The sequence below is a fragment of the Prionailurus viverrinus genome, chromosome A1 (genome assembly GCF_022837055.1).
Source record: "Prionailurus viverrinus isolate Anna chromosome A1, UM_Priviv_1.0, whole genome shotgun sequence".
Lineage (NCBI taxonomy): Eukaryota > Metazoa > Chordata > Mammalia > Carnivora > Felidae > Prionailurus > Prionailurus viverrinus.
The window spans coordinates 228,984,549-229,012,450 of NC_062561.1; the positions used below are offsets into that span (position 1 = coordinate 228,984,549).

The 27,902-nt window shown below is 48.4% G+C and overlaps 1 protein-coding gene across 7 annotated transcripts; it reads right to left on the reverse strand.

Moving 5' to 3' along the window:
- Positions 1-293: 293 nt before the first annotated feature.
- OTULIN (OTU deubiquitinase with linear linkage specificity) lies at positions 294-27,640 on the reverse strand. 7 transcript variants are annotated; one of them, XM_047823547.1, is made up of 8 exons: positions 27,343-27,391; positions 26,927-27,001; positions 20,699-20,775; positions 15,359-15,453; positions 11,854-11,997; positions 7,125-7,250; positions 3,531-3,800; positions 294-1,028 (listed from the first exon to the last, which is right to left on the reverse strand). In XM_047823547.1, exons 3-8 carry the CDS (start codon positions 20,763-20,765, stop codon positions 834-836), a joined length of 897 nt encoding a protein of 298 aa, XP_047679503.1. In that variant the 5' UTR covers positions 20,766-20,775; positions 26,927-27,001; positions 27,343-27,391; the 3' UTR covers positions 294-833. The 7 variants fall into 7 exon arrangements, with proteins under 7 accessions (XP_047679503.1, XP_047679472.1, XP_047679455.1 ...); XM_047823516.1 differs by having other exon boundaries at positions 22,913-27,001; positions 27,343-27,359; XM_047823499.1 differs by lacking the exon at positions 26,927-27,001 and having other exon boundaries at positions 27,343-27,640.
- Between the last annotated feature and the right edge of the window lie 262 nt (positions 27,641-27,902).

Genomic DNA, 27,902 nt, shown 5'->3' on the forward strand with positions numbered 1-27,902 from the left:
CAAGTGCCCAGCGCCGTCTGGCCTCGGTTTCCCGCTCTAAAACAGCAGGTGGACCTCAGCTCCGTTCTGACTATACAACGGCGCATCTGTGAAATGGAGAAGAACCAACGGCCCAACGCCCAAACTCACCCAGCCGAGAGCGCACCACCTGCACGAAGCACCGGGCCAGGCGCGGCCATGACCTCAGGCACCTGTCACGCTCTCAGAGTCAGGAGTGATGTGCCACCACATCCCTCCTACAGCTTTAAATATCTCATTTTTGGACCCGGTGTTCAATCTTCTATGAGACAGTCTGCTTAGGATAGCTTTAATGAACATGTAAGCCCGAACCAGTGCTCAGGAAGACTATCAGAGGACGTTATGACTGTGCCCCTAACAGGCTCCGCCTCAGAGTTAGGCCACGTAAGCCGAATTGCATAGGACGGGCACTCCGGAGACCCATCACCCCCAAAACAAAAAATGACTATCTTGAGAAAAAACTGAGACCAAGTTTACATTAGAGAGTCTGCTTCTGAGACGTGAAGAACACACTCCTCTCCGAGAGGCGTCTCCTCTGATACAAAAGGTTTGTTTTATGGAGAAGATGTAGTTTGTACCTTCCAAAAGAAGTGCTCTGAAGGCCCCCGAGGAAACATATCGCATCAAAGATGAGGGAAAACCCCTGGTTAGTTCTAACGACCAAAAGCCGTCCTCAGAACAGCCCAGTCCAGCTTGGCTCGCCCGGCCCGACAGTCCCCGTGGGTCACCCGAAGAGACCTGGAAGCCCGCGGGCCGCGGCAGGGAGCTGCCAGGGCACCTCGGCCGTGTGGCCGGGCCGTCCGGGTACGCGTCCCTCACAGACTCGTCTCCTCGCACACTCTGACGGGGATGTTGTAGTGCCGGTCGTCCTCGGCGATCAGGGTCACCACCGGCCAGTCCGTGGGTGGGTCGGTGGGGTAGACCGTGATGAATTCTTCGGTGCTGTACTTGGAGAGCCGGTACACCCGGATGGTGTGGCGCACGGCATAGGCAAGAAGGAACATTTCCACCTGGGGAAAAGAGCCAACGGGTCTGCGGGGGGGAAGCTGTGCTGAAAGACACAGTCCCACCTGCTCCCTCCCAGGCTGCGGGCAGCAACCCTCCTTCCCCACCCTGGGCCCGGCCCCCGGCCTTTCCCCCACAGTCGTTACAAACAGCAGATCATCAAAAATGGACTCACCGTGCGGTAAATCAGGGACTCGTATCCAGAATGTATGACGAACTTTTATAATTCAACAATTAAAAAAGCAAGCGACCGGTTTACAAATTGGGCAAAGGATGTGAAAAGAACAGACATTAATCCGAAGAAGATATGCAAATGGGCAATGAGCACCTGAAAAATCATCAGGGGACCGCAGACCGAGGCCACACTGAGCTCCCACTTCACGCCCCCCAGAACAGTTAGGATCAAACAGGTAAGAACGAGGCACGACCACTTAACAGGCACCAGGTTTTCTTGTGGAGTGATGAACGTGTTTTGGAACTCGACACAGGTAGTGGTCATACAATGCTTAAATGTACCAAGAGCCACTGAGTGATATACTTTAGAATGGGGTTAATTTTATATGAACCTCAATTAAAAAAAAGGTGGAGGGGGGCGCGTGGGTGGCTCAGTCGGTTAGGCGTCCGACTTTGGCTCGGGTCATGTTCTCACAGGTTCGTGGTTTGAGCCCCATATTGGGCTCTGTGCGGACAGCTCAGAGCCTGGAGCCTGCTTCGGATTCTGTGTCTCCCTCTCTCTGGCCCTCCCCCTGCTCACGCTCTGTCTCAATCTCTCTAAAATAAACTTAAAAAAAAAAAAAAAAAAAAAAAGAAGTACATCTTAGGTACATACCCAAGAGAAATGAAAATATGTGTCCACACAAAAAACCTGCATATAAACGTTCATAACAGGATCATTCAAAATAGCTAAAAAGTACAAAGACCCCAAATGTCCATCAACTGAAGAATGAATGTGATACAGCCATACAATGGAATACCGTTAGTGATACACGCTACAATATGGATGAATCTTGAAAACGTTTTGCTAAGTGACAGAAGCAAGTTACAAAAAAACACGTATTGTATGATTCCATTTATAGGAAATGTCCAGAATAGGCAAATCTATAGCAACAGGAAGTAGACTAGTGGCTGCCTAGGGCTGGAGGGGAGGGGGAATTAGCACCAATCATTACAGGGTTTCTTTTTGGAGTGATAAAATGGCCTGAAATTAGACTACAATGACGGCTGCAAAACTCTATAAAAATACTAAAAACCACTGAGTTACGCACTTCAAAAGGGTAAACTTTACGGTACGTAAATTATGTCTCGATAAGGCTGTTATATTTTAAAAATGGACTCGCCATATGACAGTAGACTTTGTGAGGACTCAGAAAGAACGAACTTCGGTCTAATTTGCAAACCAGCTGCACCAGACTTTTTACTGAAGGCAAGCGCTACGGTTCAGGAGACGTAAGCAGCCTACACTGCGAGTGCAGATACTTTTTGTAAGCAGTTCTTTTTGTAAGTCAATTCTGCCTGACCCAGCAGTGACCTTCAGCCTTTGCTCTTTCTTACACACCAGGAAAAGGTAAGCGCCAAGTGGGCAAGTGGGTCTCGTAAGCACAAAGGGAGCCCTTTGGATGGATAGCCTTAAATGCTGCTTTAATGGCTGGCTGTTCCACCAGAAAGGACTTAAGCTTTTCAGGATAATGTAATGAGGGCACTAAACATAGTGCAAGGTGTGGTGAGTCAGGGGACAGTACTGCACTGCGTCTCCGTGGAGAACTCCAAACTTAGCATCTCTGTAAAAGATCCAAGAGCAGGCTAGTCTCTACTGGCTAAGGTGACTCCATTTCTATTTTTAAAGGATGCTACCTAATACAGCTACAGCTGCCAAGATTAAATAATAAGACCCTTTGCTTCATGTATTGGTAGCCTACCAGACGCGAGGGTACTAATCCCGTCCGGCATCCTGCAGAAGCCAGCCCCGGATGAAATCAACGTGGTGGTTACAAAACAGACCCACAGTTCTTTTGTACCCTTGTACTCCTCACTTGAAAAGGTGGGTGGAACTAATGCTCTCCCCTTGAGTGTGGGATGGATTTAGTGACTTGTTTTTAACAAATAGAATACGGTGTAAACCATAGCGTTTAACTTCCAAGATGAGATCACAAAACACATTTGTGGCTTCCTCCTTGCTCTCTTCTTGGATCACTTCACTTTCTCAGAGAAGCCAGCCATCGTGTCACAAGGACACTCAAGTGGCCCTACAGAAGGGCCCATGTGTCGAGGAACTAAACCCTCCTAAGCTACCAATGAGGCCTCCTGCCAACAGCCGGGGGAGTGCGCCACGTGGGAAGTGGATCCCCTAGCCCAGTCAGGCCCTCGGATGACTGCAACCTCCCGAGACCCCGGGACAGAATCACGCAACTAAGCTGCTCTGGAGCCCTTGACCGACAGAGGCTCTGAAATACCGTGTGATGATGAAAGCTGCTGCTTTGGACTAATACACTCCCGAAGGCACAACTCACCTGTTCAAGGCCACCAGTGTGTCCCACCTGGTTTAGGTGGTTCCTTAGCAGCTGTCCAGGATCATTCGATGTGTCCCGAGCAAACAGAAGCACAGAGAAAAATGGTACTTCCTTTCCCTTCTCTTTGTCATCGTATAGTTCAATGGCTCTGTTTAGCATTAGAAATTTTACAGCTTCATAGAGGCTATATTCCTCTTCCTCATTTGTGAACAGTTCATCGCAAGCTATCTGCCTCGCTTCAGCAGTTCTCAGTTCTGCCAAGCCTGCCCACTGCAAGAAAGGTGCATAACAATTACACATCTGTTCTAAGAAACCCTGGTATACTTCCATACTACGTGCACAAAATTCTTTTCCAAGTAGGCAACCACGGATCATGCACCAACATTCACAACATTCAAGTTTTTAGCTCAAACCATGGTACTCTTTAGACCACACAAGTTCCTCATTCAGCTTTTCCCGCATTAATTTGAAACAAAAGTACCAGGCACTAAGAAGGCCTAAGGCCATGGAATGGAACTTTCAACTCCCCTACGATCCTAGACAATGGAATTGAACTAGTCAAGGGGCACCTGGATGGCTTCGTCAGTTAAGTGCCTGACTTCAGCTCAGGTCATGATCTCACAGTTTGTGGGTTCAAGCCCCGCATCAGGCTCTGTGCTGACAGCTCGGAGCCTGGAGCCTGCTTCAGATTCTGTGTCTCCCTCTCTCTCTGCCCGTCCCCTGCTCGTGCGCGCTCTCTCTCTCAAAAATAAATAAGCATTAAAAAAACAAAAGAAAGAAAGAAATTGAACCAATCAAGAGATACTTCTGGAGGGAGGCGCCTGGGTGGCTCTGTCAGTTAAGCGTCCGACTTCAGTGGCTCAGTCGGCTAAGCGTCCAACTGCAGCTCAGGTGGTCGTGATCTCACAGTTTGTGAGTTTGAGCCCCGCACCGGGCTCTGTGCTGACCGCTTGGAGCCTGACACCTGCTTCAGACGCCGTGTCTCCCTCTGCCTCTGCCCTTCCCAGCTTGCACGCTCTCGCGCGCTCTCTCTCTCAAGAATAAATATTTTTAAAAAATTTTTAATTGAAAAAAAAAAAAAGAAATAGTCTGGAGGAGCTAATAAGGTGCATGTGAGGCTGGTATGTGAAGCTGTGAAGGGTAGCTAAAATTACTTCTCCCCTTAAGGGGTTTCCAGGAGCACTGACCACCCAGAAACAGCAAGTCGAGCTGCAAAAATGAAGCTGGGCAAGGAAGACTATGAGGTCTTTTGATTGTTAATTTACTACGGTCTTCCCTCTAACTTCTTAAAAATATACCTGGGAGTTTCAAATGCATATATCCACTCAGGAAATGTTTACTGACTCCTGATTAAGAATAAAGCAGAGTACTAGGTATTCAGCTAACAGTGGCAAACTCTTAAGTGAGCGAGAAAACTCAATAAATATATGCGCTTTTAAGTTCAAGCAAATGAGAGGAGATACTGATGTGACACTAGTCCTTTTTTTTTTTTTAATGTTTATTTATTTGAGAGACAGAGAGAGAGAGAGAGAGAGAGAGTGCGCACAGGAGGGGCAGAGAGAGAGGGAGACAGAATCCCAAGCAGGCTCTGCACCTTCAATGCAGAGCCCAATGCAGGGATCGAACCCACGAACAGTTAGATCATGACCTGAGCTGAACTCGAGAGTCGGACACTTAACTGACTGAGCCACCCAGGTGCCCCAGAAACTAGTCCTTATGAGTAACCGGTAACTACTGCCCCTCTCAAAAACCATTAAAATTCTAAATTCAACAGTAAATTTTAATGGTAATGACTGTACCACAGGATTCTCTTCAATATGTGGCTGAAAGCTGGAACATCTCATATTTTCCAGAAGCAACCAAGCTGGCAGTCAAGAGCATGGCTCTAGAGTCAGAGAGTCAGGATGGAATGAAGGCCTTCCCACCAAGCAGCTGGTGGCATTAACAGACATCTTTAAAACAGGAATAACACAGCAACTACATTTCGGCAGTTATGAGAATTAAATAACCTATTTAATAACCTAATTAAATAACCGTGTTTCACAGACAGCCTGGCACATGAGAGGTACCAGTTATGTTGGCTTAGATTATTAATGAACAATTTTAATGTCACTGTGAACTGGAATCACTTCAACATTCCCAAAAATGAGGATCTAGTTATAGCAGACACAATTGATAAAGCAAAAATTGCAATTTCACAAGACCTTAAAAGAGACGAAAAGGAAACTGTCACAAGTGGGCAAGCCGAAGAGCCTTCCCATTCACTCACACAGCCAGAAACCTGCTCTCGACCTCCCCCTAACCCAGATCCTGGGCAAGCACACGTCTCCCTGCCCCAAAAAGGCTGTGCTCTATAAACCCCAAGCTCCACTCTAAGAGGCAAAGAGAACAGAATCCCTATTTCCTTCTCTTGTCACCATTTCTTTATCTCTGGACTTCCTTTGACAGTGAACTTTCCATTAAACACTCGTGTCTGTTAATAAAAACTAAGCTCCAGGAGGTCAAGCCCTCAGCTCATTTACTACACAATATATTTACCAAATGCCTACTATGTGTCAGGCTTGGTACTCGACACTGGGTGAAAAGGAACGAGCAGGACAGTCTCTCGTGGAGCTCAAAGTCTAGCCGGATGGCAGACTATACTGGGGGAAACAGATCAACATCTGGTGGAGGAGCTAAAGGCCTCTGGAAACCGGAGCCTGAGTAGTTCAGTCCACTGAGCGTCCAACTCTTGATTTCGGGGCTGACAGGTCAGAGCCTACTTGGGATTCTCCCTCCCCTCTCTCTCTGCCCCTCCCCTGCTTGTATGAGCTCACTCGCTCTCTCTCTCTCAAAGTAAATAAACTTTTAAAGGGAGGGAGGAAGGAAGAGAGAGAGAAAGAGAAAAAAAGACATCTGCCACCCCCTTAACCAGTCTCCCTCCCATCTACAAAGCCTGGAGCCATTAGCAGGCCCTCAAGCCAGGGTTCCTGGTGAAGAAAGCCTCAAGCAAGCAGCCTAGTGGACAGCGTGGGCCAGTGTGCAAGGACATCCAAACCCCATGGAATACTCCAGAACGGGAGTATTTTCTTAACCAAATCACTGGGAATCAGCCAACCAAGTTCTCCCTGTAATTATGTTTCAGAGAAACCCTCAGGACAGTTTTCAAAAGACAAGTTACTGAATTTACTCACCGGACAATCATTCAGCAATGAAAACAAGTCTAATAAATATGGGCAGAATCTTAAAACATGAAATTGGGAAGAATTTAATAAAGATGCACTTATATCACTGATAATACTGTAAGAAATACAGACTAAATACAGACTATCCCTGAAGCTTGTCAATATGGCTTAGAACAAAGACTACACTTGTTTAAGGTTTCCTTTGAAGAAAGTTAAACATTTCACTAAACATAATAATCGGTGTTATTTCCCCATCTTACCAAAGACTTCACAGGAAGAGTTTGCGTTCGTTTAAATTATGTTGCCTAAAAACCTGCCACGGGCATCTGGCAATCCACTAAGCGAGGACCGAGAATTGGTCTGCTGGGGCAGTCAGGAGCGAGAGTTTTGCACTTATCAGAGAAAAAGAAAAAAACTACAGGTTCCAAACCTTCTTCCTTAGCAGTGTGAGGGACTCCTTAATTTTATCAACCAGGTCCTCGCTCTTCCCCTCAAATTTCAGTCCAAGTTTCCACTGCTTGATCCAATTGTATTTGCTTATGAGTTTTTCCGGTAACTGGATTATCAAGAAACAGAGAGATAAAGAGGTGTTAGAACCAAGAAATCCATCACAGGATCCTGCAGAAACCACAAAGCCTACAAAACCTACCTTTGTTTCCAGAATTCATTCCTGCACATTTGTCTGGGTTTGGGATGGAGGGACCTAAATCTGGAATTGTGAACTCGGAAAGCACCACCCCCCTCCCCCAACTCCAAGAGGCTGCTGGAGTCAAATGGTGCTTCTGGTGGAGATACAAAGGCACCATTCAGCTTGCTCAGCTCCAACCACAGCCAGAACATTCCACAGCACTTCGTGAGGGCACATGAAGGCAGGGTCCACATCGTGTCTTCACAAACCACACAGGCAGCTACTGGGCTCAATGGCAGCCTCCTGCCGTCCCTAATGTCCAACTTAGGAAGGCGCTTCAGGCATGCAAGATGGTCCAGGATAAAGTAAAAACCTGATTCTTTCCTGATTAGAAATATAAAGCCTAACTTCCAGTATTGCCATATATCCCCAAAGTTTTGATATTCAAAAAAACAATGTGTATCTAGTTTAACCTAAGCCTGATCAATATCGGAAGATAAAGAACACCATGGAGAATAAGGAGCAGAGCTAACAGCCGCGGTGGCCCAGCTCATTAAAGAAGGGACAGCTGACCTACTACTTTGCCTGGTTCCTTTTTTTTTTTTTTTTTCCTGGAGGGTGTTTTATTTTGTTTTCCCCTAATCAACAGAAGCTGGAGTCTGAGAGGCAAGCTGGGACACAACCCGGTCGATGACGGCATGGGAACCCCGACACTCCCAACAGTCTTGGGTGTGTCAGAAGAACATTCCTAATCAGGCTGGGCACAGGCATGTCGCTTCCCTGCTATAAAACCCAGAAAGGAAACGACAGTTCACCTCCACGTCAAAGGATCGTTAAAGGAGAATTAATTCCTATGACATCCTACGTGGAACAAGAGAGCCTGTTTAACAGTCCCGAACACAGGTTTAAATGAGGCCACAGGCTCAGTTCCCCAGGCATCTAAGACTCTGAAGACCCTTTCCCAAAGGGCGATTCCAATTTTACCCTCTCAATCTACAGCAATCATGTAAACCAAAGGTGGTTTCCTTTCTGCAGAAAACAAAACCACACAGGGAAATTCCTCTTTAGGTAAAGTTACCCCAGGGACCACGATCCACACTCACTCACTAAGCGGGGAGGGGCTGTGTTCTCCCCATTTCCTGTGACCACCCCACCAAGCGGCCCAGCTCCGCACCCACCCACGCTGCCCAGCATTTGGGCAACGTGTGCGCCGTTTTGCTGCGAAGCTTCAGTTCCGCTTTCAGATCTGTCACCAGAACCTAAAATGCCCTCAAGTGGCAACAAGTTGAAATCACAACTGGGCACAAGGAAGTGCAAAGAGCAGGAAATACCCGCTACACTGGGAAAAGGGGTACAGAGAAGCCCAGAAGACCATCTGAGCGGCACAGGATGCTGTGCACGTACCTAAAAAGCAGGCACCACACACAAGTGAATTACCTGAAAGTCCCCAACGTTCTAACTACACACAGGGAACCCCTGACATAAAAGTCCATTTCCTCATTCCTTCCACGCACGGGCGAACTGTTGCTAGGAAATGCCCTTGCTCAGGGGCGCATGCCTCTGGGAGACGTGGAGATCCTGGAGAAAGCCCGAGAGACAAGGTGTGAAAAAGAAACAACGAGGAAAGAATAATGCAGCTGGAACAATTTATTCAGAAGAAAAAATGGATCTACCTCTAAACGCTTTCCAGAGTCACGGAAAACAGGGAAGTAGCCATTCTTTTCTACCACGTACACAGACGCTGCACTTCTGCTAGAATGAGGGAGACTCAAGCAAAAAACAAGACTGAAACAAGAAACCAGGGTTGGACACGTTTCAGAATAAAGTCGGTGACCCGCTGAGAAGGAGTCCCACTTGTGACTCCACAACAGCCCGCTCTCTAGCAAGTGTCCACAGTCCTTGGCACCATTGCCATGATCAAAAGGACTGTAGGTTAACAACGATGCACCCCCAAAACGAACGCATGAAGAGAGCTCCGATGTACAAACACTGTCACGGGTCCCACCCGTCCAGAAACATTCTAAAACTCAGCGAACGTGCCCTGAAGGACAACCCCCTCTCGGGGACCGAGACACGCCCCAAGTTTAAGAGCAGCCAGACCGAGCCACCTCTGACACTGGGGTCAGGGTCAGGTGGTCCAGCTGTAGTCAAATACTGAGACTGGGATCTGGAGACAGGGGCCCCAAGCAGGGTAGGTGGAGAGAGGCAGTGAGGGCAAAGCTCACACCCCAGGCTGAGACCAAAGCAAGGCCAGGGGAGAGTGCAAGGGCTTGGACTAAGGGGAGGAGGGTCTCTCAGTCCAGCTCTCCTCTCTCCCTTTTACGTTCCGAAACGAGTATGTTCTAGGAAAGAGGGAAAAGGGCAAAATGCTAGAGAGAACAGATCTCAATCTGCAAACAGGCAGATACAGCCAGCTGAAGGGTGCATGTCCCTTGGTGACAACATATGGCTTCTCTGGGCTCGCCCGGATTCTGGATGAGGTCAAGAGATGCTCCGCAGTGCCCGGCCTACGGCCCAGAGGCCGACATCAGTTCTCAGTCCACAGACTCATACACACTTAGGTGTCCCAGGACCTCTCTGATCCCAGAAGCTGAAGGGGCGGGTTAAGGGAGAGCCGGTGCGGTTCAGGAGAGGCCGCGTATGTGACATGAGAGTCCCTTGAACCTGCCTGCTGAGAGCGGCTCACCCGCGTCCCCAGAAGTGGTCAGTGCTGTCACACTCCTAAAAGCCCCACGGACACACGGTAACCACAGGCGGTGGTGCCATGAACAAACCAGGACGCGTGACTGTCACTGGACACAGGGTGGCGGTCAGAGGCGGTCGGGGTGCGTCAGAAAGACCAAGGAGCAGGGTAAACGGACACAGACTCGTCACCGGCTCTGCTCACGTGTCCACAACCGCAAGCCCATGCCATCTCACACAAGAACTTCAGACCAGGCTGTAACGGCAAGCGGGGTTTCGCTTCGAATGACAGGATACATGTCATCCTGACGTATCAGGAAGATGCATGAGAAACGACTTTCGTACCAACACTCCTGTAAGACTGTCTTGTTCTGCAGCAACAGACTTCTTAAATATCACGCGATCTGCTTCTCTTAAGCAAGCGTGCTCGCACATTCGGATTTTACAGTCAACAGGTGACTTATCACCGTTATACAAGCAGTGTGTGGAGACAGACAAACCCCCCTCCGAGGAGAGGTGGCCCAGGCACCCAACGCCCCCCGCCCCCGGCCACCAGGCCAGGCCACACCTGGTCACACCCCACCTTCTTCCAGGCACGGGGCGCCACCCCTCGCTCCCGCAAAGAGGCTCCCGCCAGAGCGGACTTTCCGAGGGAAGACCGGTGGAGGGGCCGGAATGAGAGCCGGAATGGAACGGCCTCCGCGGGTTGTGCCCTTTGAGGCCAGGTGACCCCGCGCGCACCTAATCTCTAGCTCGGCTGCCACCCGGCTTCCTCTAAGTCGTCTTCATTCCAGGCAAATACCCCAGCTGCCTCAACAGTTCCCGAACGGGAGCAGTCAGCTCGGTCACACTCGCATCAGTACTGGGGACACAGGCCCAGAGCTGTACCGCCCTCGACACGGGGTCTGACCAGCCCGGTCCCAGACAGGACTGTGGTTCGGCAGTGTTCCTTGAGGACACGGCTTCATTCTCACTGCCGGCCACACATCATGGGGCGGGAGGGGGGGGGTGTTCCCACCGAACTTGCGATCGATTCATCCTCACGTCCTTCCCAAGCTGCCGTTAAGGCAGATCTCCCACAGCAAGCCCTCTTGGGTTTTGTTTAGTGGTCTGTTGCCGCTGCTGTTGTCATTTAAGCATGGGACTTCTGATTTTCTTCCAACTAATGCCTCATGACCAGTTCTGCCCAATCATTCCTGCCCACCACACTCTTTTTGGGTCATTCTATCATCCAACCTATCACGTGACTCCATCTGCTGTGTGTTGTAGGCACAAGCCACGATGACACGACATTCTGGGGTGTCACTACCACGCTGCAGATTTAAACCAAAGACGGCCAGGCACGGGACGCATCCCCCGACCCTCGCCTCCCAGGAAGCCTCTCGACGGCCACCTGCGGCACCGATCCTCTTAACGCCGCAGAAGGTGCTGATTTCTCGCACTGAAGCTAGAACCACAGAAACCTGCCGTCTAAAACCCCAGCGGGTTCTCAGATGGTGCCACATACAGCCCGCCTCCTACCGACACCAACGTGGAGTCGAACTGCCGGTACGCAGTTTTTACAAACTATAAACACCAGCTCTCTTAATTCACTCTCAATTCTCAATTAATCCTTCGTTCTTTACTTGAATTGTTCAAATAAACGTGATGGCTCTTCTCTCCTGGGAAACAGCAACGGTTCTTGGTCCTTCTAGCATGCAAAGTCATCCTGGCCACACGAGAACGGAGGAACCCACACGCCGACGTCACACCGCGGACAGCACCGGCAAGGAGCCCAGGCCGAGGCGCGAGCTCTTTCTCACGAAAACGATGGAAACATTGCGGGCTCAAACCTGCAGCAGCAGCGTACCAGCGTGAGCTCCGGGTCCTGCAGCCAGGACGGCAGCGCCGCCGGCTGGCTCATCGCCTGGAACAGCGTGGCCCTCAGCGCACAGTAATTGTCTCCACGGACTCGCCGTATAGAGGTGAACTTCTGCGACACCTCCTCGTAGCCCTGGGTGGAAGCATCAAAGAATTCAAAGTGGGCATTATTGACTTCGGAGGGTAGGGAAGGTTTTATTCCTGTGGGAACAAACGTGCCCCCCACCCCCGCCCCATCGCTGGAAGAACGAGAACAGGCTGGCGGAGGCCTCCTCGAACTTTTCCCATTCCGGTTTTTATTAATCCGAAGAAATTAACAGATGCTAGTACTGTACAAAACATCAGCATATGTAACAGATCCAACACATGAGAACATATAAATAATATACCAGATATTATGAAAACACTTCCAGCCCCTAGAGCTGGAGTTAGACGTCCCTTTTCTACACAACTGTTGTTGACACTTACTTATTGATAACCAACTTCTGAGGAGGGGTTTAAGCTGTGTTGAAAGGGACCCTAGCTCTAAAGAAGAGATAGGAAATATAGAGATATATTCCTATATTTCCTATAGAGAGATATATTTCCTATAGAGAAATACAGAGAGAAACGTACTAAGTTTCCACCTCCATATTTTAAAAAAGTAAAAAAACCCCTTGGGGCGCCTGGGTGGCTCCGTCAGTTAAGTGTCCGACTCGCTTTCGGCTCGGGTCATGATCTTGCGTTATGAGACCGAGCCCCGTGTCAGGCTCTGTGCCGGGCGTGGCGCCTGCCAAAGATTCTCTCTCTCACTCTCCCTCTGCCCCCTCGCACACATGCATGCTCTCTCTCTCAAAAAAAAATAAAATAAAAAATAATAATAATAATCCCAAGCTTCCATGGTATACTTAAAAAAAGTCCACATGCTAGAAGATATCTGGATAATTCCATTAGACTCTTTAAAAAGTGGATTCAAGTGTCATTCTTATTCAGTCTGGAAGTGAAACGAGGAAATGAAAATGATGAGTGACATACGTGTTCAGTCACTCAAACACAGCCGTCCAAACAGACCATTTTAAAGCCTACTCCAAAAGCAGCCCCCATAAAATGGTCCACAGGCACCGGGCCAAGCTGCTCCTGAGGCTCGAGTGTCAGGATCCACTTTGCTGCCTCCTGCACTTCTCTGGCCTTGTCCTATGGGCCCTGCTGCCCATCTCACTCGTCCTTGACTGTTGTCACCTGAAGCTCTGCTTCCTCCCCTGCACTTACACAAAAGGAGCATCGCCCTTAACGTGGGGTGGACACCATGCAGACTGTGCCCAAGTACGGGACCCTCGTTATTAGTTTTCAAGGGGCAAGTCACAGGATGATGTTCTAAGTGGGTGTGAAATGATTTCTTTCCAACAATAAAATTTTGAGAGTTGCGTTTTCATTTAGTGGTCCAATCACTGCAACACAGTAAGGGCCCACCGAGCACCTCTTCCCTTCGGTGGACTCCCAGCTATCCCGGGAATACTCGCGATGGCTGACTCAGCGGTAACTGCATCTTTCCAAATGCACCAATTACTCGTGCTATTTCAGAGGTGACTCAAACTTCTAAAACTAAATTTGGATTTATACACACTTACTTCCAAAAGAATACCCAAAACAAAAATAAACCGTAAGATAAATAAGGGCAAAAAAAAAGAACCGAGACACCCAACTGTTACCAGGCCCCTGAGATGCTCTAATTACTGCCACGGGTCCCAGAGTGACACTTTTCTAACTGATGTGCCTTTGGTTATTTGGTCACTGAAAGAGTCCAACTACATGGTCAAATCTTTCTCTAGAACTAAAATCACAAAGAAACGATTTTAGCATGAGTTGCAAAACATGGAATATGTGGATACCCTTAATAGATATGTTCAATTATGGACCCAGAGGTGCCAATTGTTAGAACAGATCCTTTAAAGAGTCTGAGGTCATGAAATAAAATTGCAAGTCAAGGAAAGCATTTCTGGGGAAGAAGAGAAGACATATGTTAGGTATCCAGCCTCCTGGTTGTCTAGTTTGATATGGGGCTGTTTGGAAAACCTCTAAGCGGACAATACACGTATTCGGCAGATGGCCTCACAAATTTAAATGTTCATGGTCCCAGATATTTCATGAGTGAGCTCTCCACCAAGTGCCTGAGACGTGAGGAGTCTACAGTTCAGACTCGCAGGGAGCAGAGCTAAATTTGGCTCTCAGAGCTTTAAAAGTAGCAGCTACATTCTGAGTAAGGTCAGCCCACTGCAGGGCAAGCATGAGCAGCTGAGGTGCGTGTAGAAGAGGCACAATCGTTTCTATACAAACAAGCTCAGCGGTGCCTGGGTGGCTCAGTCGGTTGATGTCTGACTCTTGGTTTCGGCTCAGGTCATGATCCCAAGGTCATGGCATCGGGCACAGTGCCGGGCTCCACAGTGAGCATGGAGCCTCGTTAAGACTCTCTCTCTCTCTCCCTCTGCCCCTCTCCCCCACTCGCACTCTCTAAAATAAAAAATAAATAAATAAAAACAAGATGTAAAGAAAAGAACAGATGTATACAAATATTTTTAAATTTTAAACCCTAAATAACACAGATCTAAACAACAAAAATAGACACTCCTATCAAATATGACAGGTCAATATCTTTACTACAAAAGTACATTCAAAGTCATAATGTAAATAATCCCAAGAGAAAAATGACCAAAGGATAAACCCAGAGGTTATAAGAAGGGATGGGAGTTTTAGGTTGAAACTGCTTTAGCTCAGAAACGGTCAGAGTAGCAATTCCACATCGTTCAACACACTAAGGAATATTGGACTCAGGGTCCATTTGAGGGGAGAACCAACAGGGTGCTGTGGTCGGCCAGTACGCACTGCGGCGGGCCAAGGGTCCAACTGAACAATAACCCAGCCAGTCACAGCAGGACCACGTCATGGGCATCCCCAATGTCTCACAGCCTCAGACACTACCTAGGGGGTATCAATCTATGCACAGGGACAAGGAGGGGCAGCTCCAGGGACACCCTAAATAAAGGGAGCAGTTCCAGATCTCTTTGCATAAGGAGTGCAGGAGAGCCCAAGCCCCTCAGACAGGAAGGCATGAAACCAAACCCAGGTGGGGACAGCAGGAGGCATGGCATCTGCTGGCCCCTCCCTACGGCTTTTACCACAACAAGCCAGAAGGACCTGGCCCCGAATGACCAAATGACCCCAAGAGGACACCCAAGGACTGACCCTACTCGGAGCAGCACAAATCTACATCTAACAGATATGTTTTTCCAAGAAACTAAGTTTCTGAATAACTGATACTGACTCTGTATTAATACTATGATTCAAAACAAGTCCCTTACCTTTGGAGTCCGTTTCCTCATCTCTAAAATTAGAATAGCGATATTTACAACGTCTAATAGCAGTTGTAACTATGTCTAAAAATATAAAAGGACATACTACGTAATTACTTATGACAGACTATTTGAAAGGCCTGAACTGTGTGCATGTAGGCACTGTACCTTTTTCATACATGTGGCTTTTTGTGTATTTCCCCTCCATTCTTTTTTGCAGTAGTCCATGATGTCCATTTCAGGAGCTACACTTAATCTGGCTTCTGTTGAAGAATCAAAAACAGGAGTGGGTAATGAAACAAAGCACAATCAAAACAACAGACGGCTTTACTCAGAGGTTACTTCTTCTCTCACTTCATTCCAAAAAGACCCAGAATCCCCCCGACCTCCCATCATCAACTCACTGCTGGATAACCTGGAGGTGTTCCAGTGGGCCTCCCTCGTCACCATACCTCACTCTCCACACAGCAGCCAGACACTTCAAACTTGAGTCAGACAACAGCCATCACCCCCGGGTTCTGAGAGCTCCAGAACCCCGAGTGGAATGGATGTCCTTACTTCCTACCAAGGCCCTTAGGTCCCACCCCCGCCCCACCGTGGCGTCTCTGGCCCCTGCTCCCACCCCACCTGCGGCCTCGCCTGTACTTCTCCGACACACCTGTGGGCCTCCGTCACTCCCTACCTACCGGTCTCTGCTCAGATGTCACCTAACACCCCTAGGTCCCAACGCCCCCCGCACACCTTCACTCTATTCCCCTTCCGCTGTTTTGTTCTTCTTCTTGGAACTGATTACCACCTGACGTATTTCTTTTTCTGCATTCCTCCCCTAAACCCCCACACATACCCGCACCCACAGACACAATAAGACACAATTCCTCGACGGCAAGGGCTTATTTTGTGTCTCAGCTGTGATCTTAGCACCTGGCATTGCACTGCCACAGGGTGTCCTAGACTACTGTTCTAATCAAATTAAATGTGCACGTCTCAGCCGTGAAAAAATACATCTACTGGTTTTTAATTAGTTTTTAGATCCATTATACAAAGAGATAACAGCTACTTTAACAAAAACTGTATCTGTCTTTATTTATTTATACTCTGCCTGATCCCAAAAGGCTGTAAAGCTGCTGACAATAAGCCAGAAGCTAACAGAGCTCTCAATGTTAGCTGAACCACGGACCTCATTTGACTCGAACGATACGTTAAAAATACGACTTGCAATCAGACAAATTATATAATAAAAAATGGCTTTTAGATTTGCCTTATTTAAAATATAAGGTATGGGTTTGATTTGTGGTATACGTGTATGCACACGCATGGGTGTGTGTGTTTTAGGAAGAAAGTGAAGGAAATTCTCAGGCACATCTCGATCTCCTTTTTAAATTATTGAAGAAGTAAACGTCAGCAAGGAAATTAGGATACAAACACAGAAGTACCTTACAAGGTATTTACTCCTGAGGAAGGAGTAAATTAAAAACACACTCAGCCCAATTCAACAAACATTTACTGAATGTCTAACATGTGCCAAGCACTGAGCTGGAAACCGGGGTCACGAAGGCCGTTAAGACCCGGACTCTGTCCTGAATGGGTCTGTAGACGGAAGAAGAAAAGACCACAGGCATTCACAATCCAGGGTGTGATGGGTAGAGGCATGAGTAAGGAACACAAAGTCCTTTCTGCAGATAACATACAAACAATTCTCTGTGGCCTAAGTCAGGACCCGCTTAAACGTAAACACACCTTGAAGCATAACACACAGACACCACAGTTCTCGATGCTGCACAGCCAATCCTCAAATGCAGACCCATCGGTGCTTAACTTCAAAAACCATTTTTTAAGCATCTACGCAGTGGAGGGAAGAGTTCCTCGTATCTGCCTTCTCACTCACCTCCCCACAACGCACAAGGAACTGCAAACATCCAGAGTTGAGGACACTGACTGGGCCACGATGTTCCACCAGGCAGTGTTGTGAGCCTGTCCGGACAGCACACGTCCAGCTCAGGAAGGACATCGTGGGAACAAAGTCCAGCCTTCCTGCTCTCCCAGCCCGCGTTCCTCATTCCTGCCCACACCAGCGAAAGCCCTGGGCCCTGGGCAGGGTGGGCCTGGTCACCGGCCCAAAACCAAGAGGAGGAGGAGGAGACCTCACAAGATGGAGAGGACAAGTCACAGGCCACAACCCTGTGCTGAACAAGAGGCCTGCGGGAGGTAATGAGGGTTGGAAAAGGGAGGACCCACACAGCTACTAGCATCAAAATGACACTCTAAGTCCCGTCCTGCAGCTGTTCTTGGGAGGAAGGCTCCAACAACCTCCGCACGCCCTCCTCTAGGACAGGAGCTAGAGGCACAGGACAGGCAGTGCCTGACCTTGATCAAGCAGCTTGCTTGCTTGCTTGCTTGCTTGCTTGCTTTCTTTCTTTCTTTAACTGCAAACTACAGACTCCGTTACTATTTCCAAGAACGAACATTGTTTTTTAAACGTTTGTTCATTTCTGAGAGAGAGCACGCACCAGCGGAGAAGAGGCAGAGACGGACGGAGGATCCAAAGCAGGTTCCATGCTGACAGCACAGAGCCTGATGTGGGGCTTGAACTCCCAAACCGTGTGATCGTGACCTAAGCCGAAGTCTAAGACGCTTAACCAAATGAGCCACCCAGGAGCCCCAAGAAAGAACATTTCAAATGGCAAAAAAAAAAAAAAAAAAAAATCCAAAGGAGAAACTGAAAACTAGGTGATAACCAGGAGCTCAAATAACCAAGAGGTCTGGTCCTAACCCCCATACGGTAACAAAGACAAGGAGTCAGAACCTGGAAAGATGGGCACTTAAAACTGAACTTCAGAAAGCTGGGACTCTCAGTCAAAGGGCAGGCTAGGGCAAGAATCACACTTTTTCTGTAATGGGCTAGAAAATAAGTAACATAGGTTCTGAGAGCCGTAAGGTTTCTGACACAATTACTCAACTTTACCATGTGTGAAAGCCATCACAGACAATATGTAGACTAAGAAATTCCAATAAAACTTCATCAAACTAGGTGGCACATCAGATTTGGCCAGGGAGCCAATAGTTTGCCAGCCCCTGGGCCCTTTTGTTAATGAAAGGTGTTTTCACTAATAAAGAGAGAGCAAAAGAAAACTTTCTGCATTCGTCCGGGCTCTGGCTTGGGAAAGAGGAAGTCTCCCAGAGAATTCATAATCACAGGCTGACTCTCATACAGGGACAGGGCGGGAATTCAGATTAGCCCCAAGACCCTGGAAATTCAAGTTTAGAAATTAACATAATGTGGCCCAAGGCTGGTGGCACCCCGGGTGCCTAGCGGGAACAAGGCCAAGCTCTCTCACACTCGAGGCAGGGCGCACGAGCCCTATACAGAAATGCAAAATCTGAGCTTGCAATTCAAACTTCGAAGAAACAAGAAACAAGCAAAACTAGCACAGGGCATAATTAGACCTGCTAAGATTTTCAGGGAATGAACTGTTCAGATCCAGAAGACTACGTTTTAAATGCTTAAAGAAATAAAAGGAGTAAGAAATATGAACAAAGGGCAAAAAACTATCAAAAAGAGACCAGGCAAACCTGAAGGGAAGACAGAACTTTTTAAAAAAGAAACATTTTATTTTTAAATCTCTACACCCAATGTGGGGCTTGAACTTACATCCACAAGATCAACAGTTGCACGCTCTACTGACTGGGCCAGCCAGGCGCCCCCAGAACTTTTCCAAAAAAGAAAGAAAAGAGATCCAAAGAAATAGTACAGGATGGAACAGGGGCTACAAGAAAAAAATCTACAAAAGGGCACGTCATGAAGAGCCTTGGATGACTGAAGGAGGCCAGCACACACCTACTCAGAGTTCTGGAAGGAGTGAGCAGAGAGAATGAGAAGAAGACAATATTCAAGAAGATAATGGCTGAGAATTCTCCCAAACTGATGCAAACTAGGCATCTAGGGATTCAAAAGGAAGAAAACCTCAAGCAGTACGTTTTTAAAAGTCCACCCCTCACAGACATCAGAAAGAAACTGCAGAAAAACACGACACATTATCTACCAAGGGTTGGTGTGACCGCAGTACTGCCACTCCCCCAGAAACGACAAGACAACGGGACAGTCCTCAAAAAGGTCACAGAAAACACCTGCCCGTCTGGAGTTATTCAACAACAAAGTGAAATAGAGAAGTTTTCCAGCAAACAGAGCATCCTGCCAACAGACCCTTCAAGAGGCACTTCCCAAGGATCTTCTTTCAGGGAGGGCAACGAACCCAGAAGGACTGAGACGCAGGAAGGAGTGTAAAGGGATCCACTCCGGCCTCGGACTAAAGCTGGAAATGACACAGCTCACTGAAAAGCTAAAACACCCGCAGCATGTGGAGGGCGACGCTGGCGGGCAGAGTCGAATCACCGCAAAGCAAGCCAGCGGGCCCCGCAAATGCAGCACGGACACCCAATGACGAAGGAACCGCTTGCTCCCCAGGAATACGACTAACCAGGAAGGCCTCTTTGTCCAAAGTGAATCGTGTGCAGTGGCAGCAGCAGAAACAGAGCACCTGCGGAAACTTCACGGAGGACGGAGCAGTGTGGCCAAGGAACGCCCCTGACTGGACGCCTACAGGGAACGTCTTCGAGGGCTAGCACGGTAAAGAGGTCCACCAACTCCTTGTGAGGACAACTCAAGGAAGCCTTGAACATGATCAAAAACCCCGCTTTGTATCATTCGTTCCTAATCACGCACATGACAATTATTTTTGTTAACCATAAAGTACACAGCAGTTAGTTCTCAAAACCGACCGGCAGCACACTCACATGACACAGGTCATGAGAGAGACGGTGGCGCTGGTGGATCGTTTACGGAGCATCCCCCGAGTGGAGCACCCCCACTCGGCCCCAGCGGGGACCGGCCAGGGAAGGCCCTGCCGGCCATGCGCCCGGCGGAGGACGCCGGGGGAGGCCGGGGGTAAGGCCTCACCCTAGCGGCAACGGGCCCGTGGGTTCTGGGCGCGGTGAGAAGAGCAGGCATAACTGAGCAGAAACACGGACAAAAAGTCATGAAACAATCAGAGGATTCGGGCTACTGATCCCGTGATCGTTCTTTCTCACAAGCCAGTGGCATCCACGTGGCCCCCTGCAAGCCAAGACGCATGGAGCCAGCTTCTCAAGAAGTCCTTCCGCTGGAAAGGAAAGGTGCATTTCAAATCCAAACTCTCCCTCTAAGAATATGAGGGAAATCATGAACTGAGGGAGGTGGCGTCACGAGATTAAGCAAATCCGCACGCCGCGAAAATGATACGAATGTAGAGAACGCAGGGAGAATATTGGCATGAAATTTTTAAAACCTCAGGAACCGGTACTCCCCAAACATACCTCAGCAAAATGGATAACGAGACGCAGCTAAGGCCATACGCAGAAGAATGTTTCCTGGGAAGCAGGTCTCGGTATTTTATGGAAACGGATACAGCGATTTAACTGCATTTTCTACTATAAATAGTAAGAAGTCTATGAATAAAACAATTCCAAACATACCTGATAACCCTCTTTCATGTATAAGTAATTCTTTCTCCTTTTCTATTTCATCCGCGTCACGATACATGTCCTCCTCACTGAAATCACACCAAATTAGACATTTCAAAAATTTGTTGCACTGGCATTTTCCCTCTTATTACAGTATGCGCCTGCTTAAAAAATCTGTAAGACACGAAAAGTTTAACTTTTTCCTGTTACGTGATGATGACTGAGAAAATGGCTCTCAAATCCTGGTTGCACATGTTGCTATCACTCCACAGTTTCTTATGTCACAAGCAAATTTTACAAACACTACTTTAAAAACAAGGACAGGAAAACATCAGTTATTACACGTCCTCAACGCTAAAAGCCCTCCCAAGGCTCCTCCTGCTCCCTGACCCCCACGCTCACGCTGCCACCCACGTCCTGTGGCGCGTATCCCTACTGTCCCACGTACTTGAACTGCTGCCAATCTGACTGACTCGGGACTTACACGACAGGTTCCTGAAGAGTCTCCAGTCTCCTCTAGTGACTGAACGAGAACCTACTATGTGCCAGAGAAGGAAGAAAACCCCACGGGTGCTGGACGAGGATTGAAAAAGGGTGTCTCCTTTGCCCCGCGAGATAAACCACAACCCGACAATGATGAGAAACAGAAATACCAGCTCTACCTTGGCTCAAACCACAAGACACGTGAAAGCCCCCACAGTCCCAAGGTGGACCAAGAGTAAGTGACAAGAGGACAGGACAGCCTCCATGCCGGTGGATGGTACGACCAGTAAACCCGCAGAACCCCATTAAGGCTCAGGGACCAGAGGTGCCAAGTACTTCTCAGGGTGCAGGAGACGCCCAGAGCTGAAAACAAGGAAACTGGCTGGTGTACACGTAGGGTGAAATCAGACCCCTAATTCCCTGCAGTCCCTCCCCGTGACAGCACAGCCCCGGTCCTCACGCCAGACAGAGGCTCCAGGTGCCAATGAATCACAGGAAGGGGTTAATAAGGTTAATGACAAATAAGGAATTAAGCGACCGACCCGAGAAACTCCCATCCCCGGTGACCGCGGCACCCCAGCTCCCAGCACATGGCCCAGCACGGCAGGGGAAAGAGGAAGGAAGAGGTGAGCGGGAGCAAGAGACGGAAGGGGTACTGAGAGAAGCAGACCGAAGTGGGGAATCTAACAAACCCGCCTTCTCCCACGTCACTGAAACCCTACGATGGCTCCCAATAAGCAGGCAGGTCTACACGTGGGCCTAACCCGCCGCTCTAGCCTGCAGGCCACGATTCCTCTCCGCACAGCCACGCTTCAGTCCAAACACCGGGCCAACACCAGCCTCCGCTTTTACGCCTGTGACTGGCTCCATCCGCTCCCTCTGCTTGCACGGCTCACTGCTTAACACATCAGGACACACGCAGCACGGGCGGCCCCGCCGCAGAGCGCCGTGGCTAGCGTGGGGGCCCGGAAGTCATGTCAGGGTTTGGCCGCTCCTTGGCACCTTACAGCCCTGGGTGTGGGACCGTGGAACTAAACTAGCTGTAACTCTCAGCACCTAGATTTAACTACCTGTGAACAACAGACAGTACTCTCCTCAAAAGACTGTTGTAAAAAGACACATATAAAACACGAGCGCTCTAAAAAGTTAGCTATTCTCCTTCTCATACTACGGCACTGGTGCAGAGTATTAATAAACGGTTTGCCCGATGGTCATTTCCTGTTCCTTTTTTTCTTTCTAAATAAAGGCGATGGTGTGTGTGCGTGCCTATTTTTTAAAACACCGTGGGGCTGAGGGGACATATTAGGGAAAGGTACTTTCCATGTGCTCTGACCCCCGTGAGATTCCAAGTAAAAGGTACGGTGTCACCCAGGGAGCCCACGCCAGAGGTAAAAGCAAACAGAAAGCAGATTCGCGGGGACCGGACATCAAACGCCGAAGATAAAAAGTGACTAAATATGTTAGTTCTTCTTTCAATAATTTTGTGGTAACTTCTGGCCTCCTTGCTAGCTTTATCGAACAGGAGAGAACTTGATCCTGTAAGACAAGCATTTAAGTGAACCACTTTCTTGATCATCATCAGAAGCATGTCTTCAGGCAAGCCACTTCCCTAATCTTGGCCTCCGTTTTCTCATCTTCAAAGCGAGAGGAGTAGACTAGATCCGCATGATCTACATGGTTCCTGTTCGAGGACTTAAGTTCTAACACACTATCAACCTATGTGTTGTTAAAAAAAAACTGTACTTCGGGCGAATTCTGTGGCTACGCCGCAGGCACATTTGGGTCTACTTTTGTCCTCTTCCTTTTTAACCTGCAAAATAACCAAAGTGCAATCAGGACACCAGTGCCCAGAGGAAGTTCCCTAAAGGAGCATCTCTCAGGACAGCCACACGTACAAATTGGCACCAAGGCCAATAGGAAAGGAACAAGGAGAAGTCAGCATGGGAACAAAATGCAAAGGGAAGACAGAGTAGAAGGAAAGATTAGTGGAAATAAAAAGCAGTGATTCAAGATACACAAAAGCAGCAAAGCAGAAACTGACGAATGGGAGGCCAGAGCACATTCAAATTACTTTAGCCACAACCAGATTTCACTCAGATCCTGTGCACAAATGTTTGCTAACGTCCCTAGCCCCCAAGGACAAGCATTCAAGGACATTTGCTAACTTCACAAAGCCACCGAGGAAATTGCAATATGGCCTTTAATTCCTTGGAGAGAGAATAAATTTTAAGTTTAAGCAGTAAGTTCCATTAGTATGGTCAGAGAAGAAGATATTTAACAGCCAAAATGAAATAGTCCCCCAACATAAGGACGATCAACTGGAAAGAGAGATGTGACAGCAAGAAAAATAAAAATTTTAAGAAATTAGTTCACTCAGTATTTTAAGCTGAAAATAATGACCAATGAAGCATTTACCAATTTATTATAAATACATACGTACTATTTATAAGTGTATTATTTATTATTTATGGTTTTGTTGTATATTAATTATATTTAAATAGCTAGAAGCTTGAATTTTTGTTATGAGAAGGGAGGATAGTGAAATAACGAAAAGAAAAAGGATATTACGTTGTAAGATAAAATTGTCAATGCTGGTCAGTTTCAGAAATTTGGTAATTTTTTGTGTTTATGAGTCAAGTTGGAGTAGGAATGGGGAGCGTCTACCATTTGGCACTAAAGAGGCCACCAAAGCCCAACGACTCAAATGATCACCACCACAAAAGCCTTCCTTCTAGAAAATATACCGATCGCTAAAAAACTAAGACAAAGTCTTAAATGTGACTTGATTTTTGGGGGACCGTGGCATTCCTGAATCATGCTCAATTACACAACTCAGTTAAATTTCAAAACCAAAATCCTAGTAAGTTCTACTTAGAAAATTCCTAGAAATTCTTAGTTTAGCACCATAATGTTATTTTAAAGTGTATATTTTCAAGCCCCCGTTTTCTCCTAAGCTAGAGATGAAATATTTTATTCTTAATATTAAGGCAATATACATGATTAAGTTACATGACTTTGCATACTAAATCATAATCTCTCTTGCTCTGTTTAAAGACCTGAGTTAACAATAAATTTTTGAAAACTTAATTTAAAAAGGCTTACTACAAACAGACAAAACTGTACTATTGCCAAGAACAAAAGCTATAAACTAAAAATACATCGGTCAGTGAAGCAAGACATTTCTGCAAAGCCAATTTTTCAATTTCTGATACAAGTAAACGGGTTATATGAAAAAAAGTCAATTCTAACTTCTATGCAAAGCTAAGACAGCATGTTAACCACTCACCATTATGAACACTTGCATTAAGTTCCCCTCTGTTGCCTAAAAAGGCTAAACTGAGTATGACTTTGTTCGGCTCTCTGGACTTGAACGCTGCCGTTCATGCTTAACTTGGCCTATCCTAGAACGCCGATGGCCCAGGCAGTGTTGGTAAGACAGTGTCAACCATGGGACAGCAATGTACCTTCCCACAAAGGCACAGGAAAAGCAAAGACCACTCAACCCAGCCTCTCTCCACCACTTAGCAGCTGTAGAGATGGGTGAACAACACATCAAATGCAGGAAAGTACCGGCACCCAAGCCAAAATTCCACCTCCCTTCTGCGAGTGGACTTTCCATGACTGGCTCATGCTACTCCAGAGGTATCTGGGGACAACCCAGACATCCTCAACAATGAGGTTGGAAACAAGCTTTACATCCAGGTGGGAGAAGGGGCAGGAGGGAGTAGCTGTTACCCTATCAAACATACCCCGCAGGAGGTAAGGAGGCAGGTGGGAAAACACACAGCAATACCCAAGAACGATGGTTTAACAACTTGCTGTTCACGCCCTTTTGAAAATCCACAGCTTTCATCAGAAGCTCAGCCCAGAAAATACACGTAAAATTTCACCTTCAATTTCAGAGGGGCTCACAGACATACTCTCCACCACACACAGTCCTAAATTCAAACCATGTCCCACCATCAGGCGGACAAAGAAGGGCCTCGAAGTAGTCTTGCTTCTGAATTCCCTAAGCATGTCTAGCCTGGCCACCAACCATGTCCCAAGACCATCTTGGTCCTCAAGATTACCTTAGCTAAGGGCAAGAAGTAGATACAGCCTAAGTCTTGAAATGGAGGCGTAGGGTGAGCAGGGGATAAAGCACGGCCAACCTGCTCATAGGAACAGTGAAGAAGCTTCAAGAAAAGTCAACCAAATCTGGTCTGATCTAAGACTTCTTCAAGTCAGACCCTAAGTCATCTTGTGAGCCATCCTTAAGGCCTGCCCAGAGGATGACAACCACAGCTCTCAAACAAGCTAGGAGAGGTCGTTATAAATCATGTTCCTCTGCCTGGTTTTGCTGAGAAAGCCAGAAAGAGATGGGGGTGAGGTTCCCACTGAGGCATCAGGGAACCTGGCCCTCAAACCTCTTCCGTCTCCCTGGCCGAGCTGCACCTCCGGAATCTGCACCTGTTTCCTAACGTGTAAAATGACAAACCTAGGCTGTTTTTTCGTTTTTGGTTTTTTTCCAGATTTCTTTCAGACCAAGTCTGTAATTCTGACAGCAGTAAGAGGTGTGCCTCAAAACCTTTTGGGAAAGAGTGCTCCTCACCATGACCTATTTCCCCAGGTTCTGACTCAGGAAACTTGCCAAATAATTTTGCATACTTTTAGGAACATGATTCTGGCTCCAAAGTTCCTGCATCTCACGGGGGCATGAGAATGCTGGGGCCAAGGCTAAGGTGCAGCTTCTGGGGGCAGGGTCTCTAACCAGGGAGTCACGGCTCAGACCACCAGGGCAAAAGCAAGGGAGCAGCAGTTAGAAACCAGCATGAGCTGTGAAGGGGCAGAAGCAGAAGGCACCCCCACCTCCCCCAGCCTACTTTACCCTCTGCGGAGTCTGCAGTAGTTCTCCAACCCAGAGAGCAAACCTGCAGCCAGAGAGCACATCAGCTCACACGTGGGTCTGTAGAGCAGTTTCAATTTTAAAAATCAAGGTATTCCATTAAAAAGTCAGGGTATTGGGATTCTTTAAATACAGAAAATCCAGCAAGCAGAGGATGGAACCTAGTGGACTCTGACCCCAACAGCAATGGACACAGCTATCCAGGAACCAATGGCCCACACCTGGCCAGCCTCACTCGCTTAGGTTACCTGCATAGCTCCTGGGGTGGGGGAGTTTGCGACTGCCTATTGCAAAGCTTTCCCAATAGCCATGAACACATTAAGTGTGGATACTACCATCCCAGAGGGTTTAGATGCTCAATAAATGAGAATGTCAACGCCCATGATAAAGAACCAGGCACAGGAAAGTTATTATAATACACTAGCTGTATACCAGGCCTGCCAAACACCCCTTTTTAGGAAATGCCAAAAAAAAATCTAATTTGAACACTTACAATTCAACTTGCCAGCCAATTAAGCTGTCAAAATAGTTATCTGAGTGCTTTCATCAACTCTGAAATTCAAAGACATTTATATGTGCCTAGAACCTGAAAGTGGAGAAAAAGTTGCAGCCTTCAAGTTTACACTTCGCTTCCACCTTCCCCCCAGACCCTTGCTAGAACTATAAACTCTTCCAACTTAAGCTGCCTTCTTTATAGTTCGCTAAAAAACTGCTCTAACCAGCACTATCTCTCGTGCTTAAAAGTAACGGGGGTGGGGGTGGGGGTGGGGAGGAGGAGAGCTTGTTAAGCTACTAACGGGCAAAAGAGAATTGGGTCAGACTCGGTCCAAAGTCTATTCAACAGGTGGGGCGTTCATCAAGCGGCAACTTGCCTTCCAAGAACAAACTTGTCGCATGGTTCAGTTTTCTTCTGGCCGTGATAGAAGCAACCTTACTTCCTTCCCCAACTAGGTCGGAGGAAAGATTCACTGGGAGTTAGTTATAACAATACGCTTTTCCGGTTTGTTTCCCAAGTTCCCGGAGCTCTGTTTTAACTTTGGAGCAACGCAGATGTAAAAACAGAGGGCACTGGGTGACCAGGACTGTGAGCCGGACCCTGCGGGGAAACCATCTGTACGGCCACTGGATGCAAGTGTCTTCGAATTCCTCTCCGTCGCCGACGACCTTACCCCGAATACAGGCTGCGAAGGGCTCTTAGCCGGCTACTCCCCAGCCCACCCCACGCCCAGCGTTCCCGAGGGGACCGACCCAGAGCCCCCGCCCGCCCCCGCTGCGCCCCGCGACTCACTGCTCGGCTGAGCACCGCACCGCGGTCCGCGGCTGCCCGCCGGCCGCCGCCTTCCCGCCCTCCCGCGCCGCGGCTCTCGCGGGGCCCGGGGACGCGGCCCCCTCCTCCCGCGCCGGCTTCTCAGCACAGCTCGCGCCCGGCCACGACCCGGGCTGGGGCATGGTGCCCCGATTCATCGGGCCGCCGCCGGCGGCGGCGACGCCGGGGTTCGGCCGCCTCCCAACGATCCGGGGCCCCTCCCGTCGGGGCGCCCGGCCGTGGCCGCCGCCGCCGCTGTACCGCCCGCCGGCTTCCGAGGCTGCGCAGAATGCTTCCGCACGCGTCACCGCCGCCGGCCCCGAGCCCTCTGACCCGCGATGAGGGGGCGTGGCCCGCTAGGACTGGGTGGGCGGGGAGCCCTTCGACGCGGCGCCTGAGCTTGCGGCTGCGCGGCCTGAGCCGCGGTCGAGTGGAAGACCTGCATGGGGTGGACACTGCGCATGCTCCACACAGCTGGTCCAAGCTGGGATTCCCCGCGCGTCAGGTTTGCCGTGGATGTTGCGGCCCTTCCGGGGCGTGGA

What these genes read in the sequence shown, in the direction of transcription:
- OTULIN (XM_047823499.1), bottom strand. Translation starts at nt 27,518, where the DNA reads ATGAATCGGGGCACCATGCCCCAGCCCGGGTCGTGGCCGGGCGCGAGC. An exon ending in ACATGAAAGAGGGTTATCAG is followed by an intron (nt 15,454 to 20,698) that starts GTATGTTTGGAA and finishes ATTCTTCAACAG; the next exon opens with AAGCCAGATTAAGTGTAGCT. An exon ending in ACACTGGTGGCCTTGAACAG is followed by an intron (nt 1,029 to 3,530) that starts GTGAGTTGTGCC and finishes TCTTTTCCCCAG; the next exon opens with GTGGAAATGTTCCTTCTTGC.